Source organism: Clarias gariepinus, chromosome 8 (genome assembly GCF_024256425.1).
Source record: "Clarias gariepinus isolate MV-2021 ecotype Netherlands chromosome 8, CGAR_prim_01v2, whole genome shotgun sequence".
In the NCBI taxonomy this organism is placed as follows: domain Eukaryota; kingdom Metazoa; phylum Chordata; class Actinopteri; order Siluriformes; family Clariidae; genus Clarias; species Clarias gariepinus.
This window is the reverse complement of record NC_071107.1, coordinates 4,835,030-4,847,830: the sequence shown is the minus strand read 5'-3', so window position 1 is coordinate 4,847,830 and position 12,801 is coordinate 4,835,030. Positions and strand designations below refer to the sequence as shown.

The following is a 12,801-nucleotide window of genomic DNA, read 5'->3' as shown; positions in this document are numbered from 1 at the left end:
TAGCCTGTTTTAACTCAGGCGCCAATATTATTTCACTATTTGTTTAATATTCTACATTTTTTTTATATATCTCTTAATTGCATTTTTAGAATGTATTTACTTAAATAAATGTAATCACGTATTAAATTGTAAAATTTCTTTTAAATTTAGTGTAATGGTAGCAAAAGTAAAATACCTGGTTACATATAAATGTTCAGGATTAAAAACAAGATTTATATGCAATAGATTTCATGTTGTAATTATATTCTTAAAGTGATATATTTTATTAGAAAAACTGTACTTTTGAACGAAAGTGCGATTTTAAAACCTTTGAGTGGTTCTACCAGCGTAATTGACGTCATTTCCGTACAAAACAACGAACGTCAAACCTGACAACAGAGCGCGCGCGTGCGGGCATGCCAGGCAGGGGGCGGATCTCTGACGTTTTATTGCGTAGAATTATTAATATTACATAACTAATAACAGTTTATTTAAATACTTATGCATGTTCAAAACTCTCTATTTTAGAAAAGAATATCTTATTTAAATAAAAATGTTGTTACGCTTCATAATAAAGGTTTTACAAAACAGAATGTGGGCGTGACTGTAGCGACGAGGAGGCGGGGCAGATCAGGAAAAAAACTGACGTCATCGTCCCAGAGTACAGGACTGTGTGTCAGACTCAGAGTACAGCGGAGTTTGTGGAGTTTAAGCACCGGCGTATCAGCTGGAAATGCACCGTTCATTTGGCCACAGAGTGTGAAGGACATTTTTTCGCTCTGTAACTGGATCCAGACCAGCGTTGTTGTTTCGTCGCGGCGGCGGTAGAATTAATCCATAACAACACACAGGTGGGTGGGACGGCCATGAGCTGAAAACAATACCAGGTTTAAATGGCAGTTCTAGCAACCAATCACGATGCGAGGCTGTCTGACGGATCTGTGTTGGAGCCAATCGTTTGGTAGTAAGGCGGGGTTTGAGGGTGTACGTCAATCTAACTTTACATGGAACGTCGACTCTGTCAGTGCTGTACAGTAGAACAAAATCAAAGTGTTTGTGATTAAAATTAAAATGTAATGAATTTAATTTCCAGAATCAGAATGTTTATTAATTGGAATTATATAATGTCTAACTTTACACTTGGGTTGTGTTTTGTTTTTTCAGCAAGAAGTCTTGAGTCAATGCAAATATAAACAAATGATGTGCAATAACAGGTGTACAGAGTGACCATAAAGTGTGTGTGTGTGTGAGAGAGAGAGAGAGAGAGAGAGAGAGAGATTTTACCTGAATGGTTGAGTAGATGCATGAGTCAGTATTTACTCTAAACACAACATGGTGTTTACTGAAAATGCCAGAAACCTTAGAACAAGATGACTTTGTGTGTGTGTGTGTGTGTGTGTGTGTGTAAACCTTGTGAGAACATGCAAGGTATAAAACACTCACCTGTCAGTGCCAGCTCTCTCACAGTCAATCAAATGTCCAGTCAGAATGTTCTCTTTCTACCTGTTTCACATTGTTCTCAGTCATGATGTGATCTTTATTACTTTGTGTTATGGGTTAAAAAAAGTTCTGTCTGTCTGTCTGTCTACTTAATTATGATTCTTGTGTGTAGCGATTCATGTATCTCCACACTGATTCCAAATTAGATTTTCTTTTTTATATAATTAATTTCTAAACTGGGGTAAAATGTTGCAGTTCCTCCATGAACCTACAGGTGGCATGATCTTACTGTTCACACAGTTGGAGGCAGCACAGCGTCCTGAGTGTGGGAGGTGCGAATGACTTGTAAAGTTTGTTTAGAAATGGAACAAAATCTGAAAAAAATATTCATATAAAATGGTCATACTTACAAAACCGCAATCCAAATCGAATCAGCCCCTAGGTACCGTGATGACATCGTATCGGGTGACCCTACTGATTCTCATCCCATCTATCTATCTATCTATCTATCTATCTATTGATCAATCGATGTCTGCCTGTCCCAATCACTAACCTGTATTATATATATATATATATATATATATATATATATATATATATATAAAACATATATACTGTATACACACACACACATCTGTTCTGTCTATTTAGATATTTTTATCTATCTAGCCATTATATCTGCCTGCTCATTTGCATTTCACTGAAAACAGAGGGGTTATATATATATATATATATATATATATATATATATATATATATATATACATATATATATATATAAGTATTTTATTACATTCTGTTAGTCAAAATATAAAGTTTTAATAATAATAATTATAATAATCTTTTACTCACTCATCGTCATTACCGCTTTAGCCTGTATTCAGGGTCGCGGGGAGCCTGGAGCCTATCCCAGGAGACAGGGCACGAGGCAGGATACACCGTGGACAGGGTGCCAATCCATCGCAAATATTTATAAAAAAAAATAATAATAATAATTATTATTATTATTGTTATTATTATTATTATTATTATTATTATTATAAGCAGTAGTAGTATTTATAGGTGATATTATAAATGCTAGGAAATATATTTTGTGTTACATTTCTTTTAAACAACCAGGTTTTTTTTCCGTTAGAAAACAAGTAATACAGAAGTATACAATTTGCGACTAGTTTTTTTTAACGTGAACAAAATTTTATCAAAAAATCATAACTCTTTTTTTTATTGTATATTTGTGAACTTTAATATTTCGCCATATATGCACCAGTGGGGTGAAAGCAAGTCGAGGACTGTAACTATGGGAATGTTACTGAGCAAGTTCGATAGCTTCTGAGTCACGGCCTAGACTCTCTCTCTCTCTCTCTCTCTCTCTCTCTCTCTCTCTTACTCTTTATTTTGTTTTTAAAAGCTAATCCCTGTACCTGTTCTCATCCGCACATTGAACAGTGGAATTCTTGATTCTGATTGACAGTAAAAATCACAGGTTTATGTAATGGTGCTAATAATCGTCACAGTTTCTATAGTAAAGACTTATTAATATTGTTGCTATTGAGAGGTCTTATGTAAGGATTTGTTTAATTAGCCATGATGGAATGAGTCTCCAGTGTCAGTCAGTGAGTCAGAGGTCAGTGTTCGGGGCAGAGGAGTGGCCAATAACTTATTACTATGAGCTATACACAAATAAAAAGTAGCATTAGCAAGCTGGAGTGGAGTCAGAGGAATAAATCCCTGTGACGTTGCTACTGAAAGGTGAGAAAATGATGTAATAGGATTACTTTTATGAGCCGGAGTTTCTGCATGCAGGTCTGCAGATGGGTCAGGGCCTGTGGAGGGTGGCGAGGAACCAGCAGCTGCAGCAGGAGTACAGCGAGCAGTGTTATCTCCAGCGCAGCGAGCGTCGACGCAGGATGGCAGCGCTGCTGAACGAGACGCCGTCGCAAGTGCGCCGCACGCCACAGTGTCACGCCGACCTCGGGCACCTGCTGCGCGCACGGAGGTCTAAAGAGGAGCAGGGCTTTATTGACTTGGACATGTTGCCCCCAGAGCTCAGCATCACCATCCTGTCCTACCTGAACGCCACAGACCTGTGTCTAGCCTCCTGCGTCTGGCAAGACCTGGGCAACGACGAGTACCTGTGGCAGGGGTGAGGGCTCGCACAGTGTGTGTGTGTGTGTGTGTGTGATGATGATGCATACTAATGTAAGCATTGATCTGTCTGTCTGTCTGTCCGTCCATTGATTCACACACTCATTCTTCCATCTATTTATTCATCAATCTCTCCAACAATCTGTCCATCCATCCATCCAGTAAACACATTCTTTCATCCATCCACATCCCCATTCTTCTATCCATACATTCATCCATCCATCCAACCATAAACCCATTTTTCCATCTATTCACCCACCCATTCGTCTGTCCATTCATCCATCCATCCATTCTCCCACCCACATTCTTCCATCCATCAGCCATCCATTCCTCTGACCAAAAATCCATCCATCCATCAATAACCCATCCAAAAGGCCATCCATCCATCATTCCACATACCGATTCTTACATCAGTCCATTCAATCATCATCCATTCACTCCATCCATCTGTTCACAAATTCTTTTTTTTTATTCTTTCATCCATCCATCCATTCATGTGCATCCATTCACATTCTCACCATCCCATCCATCCAGCACTGGCAAATTCTTCTTCATCTTCACATATATAAACATGTAGAAGCCCATCGTTCCCAAAGACCATAGTTTTTTGTTTTTTTTGTTTTTAATCATTTTCAGTAATAGTTCACAAAATGTCAAAACAGTCTCTCAGGGTCTCCTGTTGACATTTTTTACCCCTCTCTCTCTCTCTCTCTCTCTCTCTCTCTCTCTCTGTCCCTGTTTGCTCTTCCAGCTTGTGTAAGTCCACTTGGGGTCACTGTTCCATCTACAACAGGCTCCTTCCCCTCGGCTTCTCCTACAGAAAACTCTACATGCAGCTCGATGAAGGAAGTCTGACGTTCAATGCTAACCCTCAGGAGGTGAGGGGACCTGGCACGCCACGTTCTCACGCTAACACGCCTGCTTCTTTTCACCGCTCGGATCACAGGCTGATGTTTAGGTGCTCCGGCGTTCTGGTTAATGATGAGAGAGAGAGAGAGCACGGTGGAAGCCGTTCATGTTTTATAGCTTCGTGCATGTCATTAACTTACATTCATACAGCTTTAGGGTTCGATTTAAAGCTCATGTGATCTGCATGTTCTGGCCTTAAGTATCTCTCTCTCTCTCTCTCTCTCTCTTTCTTTTTTTCTGTGTGTGTTTGCAGGGAATCGCTTACCTCATGTCCAAAAGCATTCTCATGGACCATCCGAAGGAAATCGCCAAGTTCATATTCTACACCCGAATGCTGAATTGGAAGATGCTGCGTATTTATCTCGATGAACGGTTTGTCGCACATTTTTAATGGATTTAACAGGAGAAGAGAAAGCTAAATCATAGAGTTAATTATCAATAGGTTAGACAGAGCATCTGCTATATCAGCCACATTTCCCAAAAGTAATGCCCCCGCCCGGCCATATTTTTTTTTTTTTTCTTTAAAAAGCATCTGAAGTTTTAAAAATAATTAAAAGTTTTTCGGGGGTGTCTTTTCACCAACACATGTTTTTTGTTACAGTGCAACTTTGAATGACATCATCCTTTTTTTTTTTTCCCACCTCCTCACCAATCAGCTCGCAACCCTTAAAGACAAGCAAGTAAAACAAACACATCTGACGGAACTCTTGTTAGCGAGGAGATTTATGAAACGTCGAGCACGAACATGAAATATTTCATAGCACATATTCCATAATTAAAAATAACAGCGTGTGTGACGTTGCGACGTCTCGCTTTAACTGCGGCTTGCATTCCCTCGCTTCACGAGTCGATTTTCTGCCTCCAAAGACACAGCTACCTCATTTACCAATCTAAATGTAAATCTAGTCTCGAAAGCAAGTTCATAATTTTTGTAATTGAATTTATTTATTTTGTACGTCTTGTGAAAGCAGTGTTATTGCAAAAAAAATTTTTTCTGTTCTTCCTGATTTACCTCCGCAGCCGTGACGTCCTGGACGAGCTGGTCACACTACACAACTTCAGTAACCAGTTCCTTCCCAACGCGCTGAGGGATTTCTTCAGACACATTCACGCGCCCGAGGAGCGCGGCGAGTACCTGGAGACGCTCATCACCAAGTTCTCACACCGTTTCTGTGCCTGTAACCCCGCGCTGGTGAGGGACGTCGGCCTCACGCCTGGTGAGCGCACATCACCTGTGCATATCACTACGACCGATCATTTTAAATAAAATTACAAGTAATAGTGCTTTATTAAAAAAATTAATAAATAAAATTCTACCAAATAGATTTATACACATTGTTTCCATTTCATACAAATACCAATATTTTTATTTTTATTTTGTAAAGCTACTTTGCGACAATGAAAGTTGTTAAATTCGCTATACAAATGCATTGAATTAAAAATAAATTGAATAATTTTTTTAAAGAAAGAAACAAATATTTAAAAAAAGAAATTCAAATATTAACTTGGCTGCTTCCAGTTTTGGTGGTCACTATTAAAAATAAAAAGAAAAAAACATACCACCGTAATATCTCATAAAAGTGTGTTTCTTATAATGTATAGATGGATAGATAAATAAATATAGAGTCAAATTTATTAAAGCACATTTAACACAACACAATTGAGTGCAGTACAATCCTAAAATAACTCAAATATTTACAAACTATTGTTTCACTCATGTTTTTTGGTAATTTCTAAACTTTTTCAAGAATATTAAAAGGAAGAATTTTATTTTATATGTAAGTATGTGTCAAGTATGTGTAGATTTTTTTTTTTGTATTTAGATTTATATGAAATAATATTATGGACCTGTACGATTACGGCATACTGCAGTTTATTACATTTAATATACAGGAATTTATGGATTTCGTCAATAATTTAATTTCTTTTTTGTTTGTTTTAGAATTTTAAGATGATAAATAAAAATTGGCAAAACATCCTCTTAATGAGTTTGTTTCTGCCGTTCTTTGCTGTTTAGCCTCGTTCGAATACAAAAACAATATGTTTAATAGTTAAATAATTAACACTAATATCATGCTCAGTTTGAATCATGAGTTATAGGTAACCTAAATTCAGTGATTTATTTTATTTTTTTATTTTTTTAAAAACTATTTCAGTTTCTGATTATCGGGGCCATTTGATCAAATGCTTTTTTTATATTAAAAAATTCCAAAATATTATTTTTGGAGACCGAAAAATAGAACTTACAAGGTTTTTTAAGATTTATTTGTTTAATTTTATATTATATATATATATATATATATATATACTGTATATATCTTTTACATTTATTATTATAATTGTATTTAATGCCACACTCTTTAGACAGTTGCTTACTTCCTCTTTATTTTGTTAAACATGGCTTTTATTGTAGAAACTTCTTCGAAAATTGTGTTTTGTTGTAAAATCTGTTTCTTAGACACTCTTATTAATTATTAGCCATTCTTATTAAGATTAAATTATAATTTTACAATCAATAGTGATGACTCGTTTAAAATGAAAAACCCGATAGGGAAATATAGAATTAGATTTGTCGTTTTAATAATGGATGAAATAAGAAGTGCTTAATAAAAATAAGCCTATTGCATATTCAACATATTAATTATGTCCAAGACATCATAATGTAAGTTCTAAAACTCAGAAACGCCACAATAATAAATAACAACCTTTAAGTGTAAACAGTTAACTCTCTCCGGATGTAGTGGTACAGGAAAATAATCAACGGCGGCGAGGTGCGGTGCTGGAGTTTATTAATTTCCTGTAACTGCATGTCCAATAGTATTTTATACGTCTTATACTGGAGCAACGGTATTAAGGAACAACGTCTTATAGTTACGTTTAATGTTGTAAAATAACTCCCTGTTCTCACTCGGGTTATAGCAGCTATAAACAGTTGTTCCCTCATCATCACGATCATCATCATCATCATCATCCTGACTCCACTTCCTTGTTTTTCTTAAAGTTAATTAAACTAAATTGTTCATGAGAAACTCCTCTCTCCTGGAAATGTCAGAAAGTTATAAAATGCTGAAACTGTAGACTCCTTCCATAAACATTACAAAAGCATCTCTTTATAATAACAGCAATTATGCATGCGATATTCGGAGCGTCCGCATAACACATCAGTACTGTATATACGTCCCTGTGAATGAGCCGTTACTACAGAAACAGTAATATCAGAGCGAGCACGTTAATATGATCCCAGCTTGCCTGGGATTTGCAGCTTGCTCTAATTGTCAGAGCTGCTGTTGAAGAAAATTCATCAACGCCTCCCGACCAATCAGAATCCAGGATCAAGGGCTGATTTAGTTAACGCGAGGTACACACATGGCCACTAAAGCTTGGCTTAGACTCCAGACTGCTGGCGGATTTGCAGCCACGTTTGTAGTGGTATGTGGTGGATCGTGTGTGTGTGTGTGTGTGTGAGAGCGAGAGAGCGCCAGGGTGGTACTAAAATCTCTCACAGTCTCTTAAGCCTCGAGGCTTAAAGTGTTATCCGAGCAAGGAACCGCTCAGTTCCAGCCAGCAGTGTGTGATGTTTTTCCAAACAACACACACCAGAGTTGTCCTGTAGGGCTGAAGGCAAGGATGTGCTGTGTTCATTCACACAATGGTTGCGTCTCTTAGCACATGTCTCAGTGCTTAAGGGATATAATCAGGAGTTATCTTTCAGCACTAAATGACACGTGTTGTGTTCAGGGTTAAAAAATGTCGCGCGGTAAACAAAGGCCATGTTAAAAGTGGCGATAATCAGACAGACAGCTTTCTAACCTTTAACCAAGACATCCAGAGGACATCTGGTTTGTAAATATTTCCCTTTTTAGATTCCTTTATTTAGGGGGCGGGGATTATTTCTTGCCATTAGAATAATTAGTAATTTTGACATTTTATTTTTGTTGTTGTTGTTGTTGTTGTTGTTTTAATGATAATGGATTGCGTGTTACAGATGCCGTGTACGTGCTGTGCTACTCGCTCATCCTGCTCTCCATCGACCTGAGCAGCCCGCACGTGAAGAACAAGATGTCCAAGCGCGAGTTCATCCGCAACACGCGCCGCGCCGCACAGAACATCAGCGAGGACTTTGTGGGTCACCTGTACGACAACATCTATCTGATCGGCCACGTGGCTGCCTAGCAGATCGCACACACACACATATGCACATGTACGCACACTGGCCAATATAACACTCGGCCTTGGCACTGATGCAAATTCTACTCATACGAAGGAGTCAGACGCGCCCTAACACAGGTGAAGAGATGTTCATTAGAATACGGTAGTGTAGGAAAGATACACACACACACACACACACACACACCAACACAGGTCGCCTTAAGCAACTCGAGGCAGAAAAGGGTAGCGACGCACTCGCAGAGCCATGTAGCCACACAAACTAAATGCAGCCGTGTTATTATACGTCCGTTTTAATCTCCGAACTTCAAATCTGACCCGAGTCTCTTCGCTCAACATTATTACGTTTGGTCTGGTTATGAAGTCTACGAGCGAGATGACTTTTCCACTCAGCGTCTGTCTAGTTCTCATTTACTTTATATCCGTCGATTCTGGTGCACCCACAAAAAAGAAATCTGGTTTGTTCTGGATGGAATAACACGAAGAGCCTTTTTATTTTATTTTTTTCACCTGTGATGATGAAGATGTACAAAATTGAATCATTTAAGAAGAAGAAAAAAAGAAGAAATCTTGCACTTGGTCCCTTGATAAACTCTTTGCGCTTGAATGTCCGCAGTCTGAAGGGTGTCGCAGCTCTCCGTGTTCCATCCCGAGCTCAGGTCCGTCTTCCTCCACCTGGTCCTCTGGATTCCTCGTTTACTCGCACGCCAGGACGTGAACGTGTGTATGTGTGCGCGCGCTGGCGCCTCGTACAGGCTGCATGCCTGTAAGCCTCACACCCAGCGTTCCCTGGGTAGACTCCAGCCCCGGGATGAAGCACGTCTTGAAGATCCCTTTATCCAGAATAAACATCATTTTCTTTTCTGTCTTTATTTTTTTAAAGCTCATAGTTCATTTAAGACTGATGAACTGAGTAACACTTGCTTTAATTAGCTGTCTAACACCACCGTGTGTGTGTACGCGTGTCTGTGTGTAGGCGTTGCTCCCTAACGAGGACAGGAATGTGCCGCCTCGCCCCCGCTGCCTGTATAAACCCCCTCCAGCCCCCCACCCACCCACCGTCCGCTTCAGCTGTGTAACCAGAGCGAATCTCTCACACTGTTACTGTTAGGTTGTTGATCAAGAGCACTTTAACCCAAGGAGATATTTTTTATTTGTATTAATATTGTTATATCATATTATATATATATATATATATATATATATATATAATGTTATTTTGAATTTGAGGTTACTGCGCATCTGAAGTAGCTCCACAGTAGTGCCAATAGCAACCCTGACGTGTGGAAGCCGCAGTAACTATTACTCGTTCGCATTATATAGCAGAAACAGATATGAATAATACGACTTGTTTTATTTGCACATTATGTATATATTTAAGTATAGAGATTTATATAGAAAAATAATTTTATTTTTAAATATTTTAGCCTTTTTTTTTTGATGGTTTTCCCTGGTAGGTTTTGGTAGGGTGAATTCTCTTTTTGCACTTATGACATTTTTGCCACGTGTCTCTCTCTCTCTCTCTCTCTCTCTCTCTCTCTTTCTCTTGCTCTCTCTAGTTCTTTTTCTCTCACACACCACACACCAGTCACATTAGTTTATGTCATCCATCATGGAAATGAATATTAATTAAAAAAATATTTTATTTATATATATATATATATATATATATATATATAATTTTCATGATGGTGACCAATTATTTCTCTAACATTATCAAAAGAAAAAAAAGATTTTCTGGATTATTATTTAATTATTATATATTTTAGTAGGCATGTGCCTGGATGACTTCAACTATATGTTTAGAACACTTCCGATCTCGTTATCGAGGTAATGATAGCTTTAAATTGTCATTTGAAATGATCATCACGTCTGCCGAGTTTGATTTTATCCAAGCCGAGCACAGTGAAGTAACGAGAGTAAATAGCTGTCACATGCACTAGAAGTGAAGACGTAAATGGCCTCAGGAAGATACCCGAGTTCATTCACCCTTTTTCTTCTTTCTTAAATATCATAATAATGTAGTAGAATAAAAAGTAAAGCTTATGTTCATGATCATTTTAAAAAATTCAATTCTAGCACATTCTTATTTATTCCTAATTTTTAAAAAGCTTTCTAAGAGGCCTTACAGAACATCATCATAAAAGATTGTCGTGAATTAAGTTGGAATTTTTTTCTTAACAGCAGAGCAATACTGCAGATTAAAACTCATAACTATGAAACTCTTATGTTTGATCAGATGTATTTAATTCTTTGAGAAAGGTTTCTGAATGACAACACTGGACTAAAACACTTCTAGATTGTATAAAAAATAAAATGTTAAAAAGCATAAAAATCATCTTGTGTGTTTGTGTCTAAACTTTTAAACAATTTAATGTATGTATATATATATATATATATATATATATAGTTACATTTCACTCCTTTAATAAGGATTTATACTAATTCTTTTTATTTAAATAAGCAGTACTAGTCACATGAAGCATTTTCCTAAAAGGATTAAACTTCAACTATAAAAGTTGTAAACGCTGCATTAAAACAAACCTGAACACAATTTTGCACTTCCTTATACCCTGCTCTGGGAGTTACTGAGATGATGCCAGTATAATTCAGTATAAACGTAAATGTTAATATAAGCTAGTGTAGTAATAAGGAGGGAGACATTTCATCATGGTACTCATATCATGTATACTCCAGTTCACTAAAATCAGAAGCTACATTTATTTTTGTATTTCCTGGATTAGATTGTACATATAGAAAAACAAAATAGATAGGATAAATAAGTATATAGCTTTGAATATATACATATAAGTATATAACCATCGCTTATGTATGTTTACATATTAAACAGCTAAAGAGCTAAGAATAAATGAAGCATTTATCTTTAAAGATCATTATCTGTGTGTGTGTGATTGGGAGAAAGAGACTTCAGTGTAGTAGATGTCTCATACTATTCAACAATTTGGAAACTTGCCCCAGGATGCCTTATGAAATTCAGTATTACATGTCCCAAACAGAAAGAAAAAGTAGTTAAACGCTGCATTATTATAGAAATTATTTATTATATATATATTATTACATAAAGAAGCAATCAATTAATTAATTTACACCATTTATAATCTTGACATAATTCGAGTTAATTCAGATTTTACAGAGATTATCTAAAACATTTAGTTAATACTGAAAGTTCTAGAGCAGTTATTGAAAATAGTATTATTCTCCACAGGGACAATACATTTATTCACTACAGTAACCGTTCATTGATGTTCATCTGAACTGAAAATTGAATTCAAGTATAGATCACAAAGCAGTTACAGCAGTATGTTAGTCACTGAACTAATGCCAAAATTACTGATTTAAAACACAACACCTTCCATATGTTTATAGCGCAAATAAACAAAACAGTCACAAATTAATTCAGATTTTTTTCAGGTCAACATTTAATAAATAGGTAAATTCAGAATATTTCAGAGTTTCTAAATTACAATATGACTCGTGGATTTAAAAGCAGTGAGAGTGTGAGTTAGTAACAGGGTGAACTGTAAGCTCATGGCTTTACTTAAAGAGCACATTTTACACTTTTTTAATGTAACTCTGTCTTTCTAAGAAACTGTGTGAACATTAAAGCTCGACTAGGATTAACGTTTTAATGATGGGCGGGGTTTTGGGCGGGGCAATGGATATAGCTATATATATGTGTATAGATCTCTAGTCTGTTTAGTCTTAGAGTGTTCTTTTTTTAATTAAAAGAAATGTATGAATACTACTACTACTACTACTACTACTACTAATAATAATAATAATAATAATAATAACATAAAAAAATCAATAGCCAAATAAAAGTTATATATATATATATATATATATACACCACTGTATATACGTAGGAAAGGTTAAACATCATGATATTAAATTAAATTGTAAGTTGAATAATTTACATTTTGCTTAAATACATTCTACTGGTTTAAAATACTCAGCTGTTCAGAAACGCATTTGAAGATTAGCTTTTTTTGGTTATTTTGGTCTATTTTTATTTTTTTTTTTAAACCTTGTCACTGGCAATACCGCATAAACGTCTTTTCTAAATTTTATTTTTAACTGCCAAAATCTTTGCAAAAAAATGAAACATGTTCATTGTGCTGTTTATTTATTTATTGTTCA

General features: G+C 36.3%; 1 protein-coding gene across 2 annotated transcripts; it reads left to right on the top strand.

Moving 5' to 3' along the window:
• Nucleotides 1–394: 394 nt before the first annotated feature.
• fbxo8 (F-box protein 8) lies at nt 395–10,230 on the top strand. 2 transcript variants are annotated; one of them, XM_053502873.1, is made up of 6 exons: nt 395–830; nt 3,223–3,562; nt 4,316–4,442; nt 4,727–4,845; nt 5,494–5,690; nt 8,459–10,228. In XM_053502873.1, exons 2-6 carry the CDS (start codon nt 3,231–3,233, stop codon nt 8,644–8,646), a joined length of 963 nt encoding a protein of 320 aa, XP_053358848.1. In that variant the 5' UTR covers nt 395–830; nt 3,223–3,230; the 3' UTR covers nt 8,647–10,228. The 2 variants fall into 2 exon arrangements, with proteins under 2 accessions (XP_053358848.1, XP_053358849.1); XM_053502874.1 differs by lacking the exon at nt 395–830 and having other exon boundaries at nt 8,459–10,230.
• The last annotated feature ends 2,571 nt before the right edge of the window (nt 10,231–12,801 follow it).

What these genes read in the sequence shown, in the direction of transcription:
- fbxo8 (XM_053502874.1), top strand. Translation starts at nt 3,231, where the DNA reads ATGGGTCAGGGCCTGTGGAGGGTGGCGAGGAACCAGCAGCTGCAGCAG. An exon ending in GACGAGTACCTGTGGCAGGG is followed by an intron (nt 3,563 to 4,315) that starts GTGAGGGCTCGC and finishes TTGCTCTTCCAG; the next exon opens with CTTGTGTAAGTCCACTTGGG. An exon ending in TCAATGCTAACCCTCAGGAG is followed by an intron (nt 4,443 to 4,726) that starts GTGAGGGGACCT and finishes GTGTGTTTGCAG; the next exon opens with GGAATCGCTTACCTCATGTC.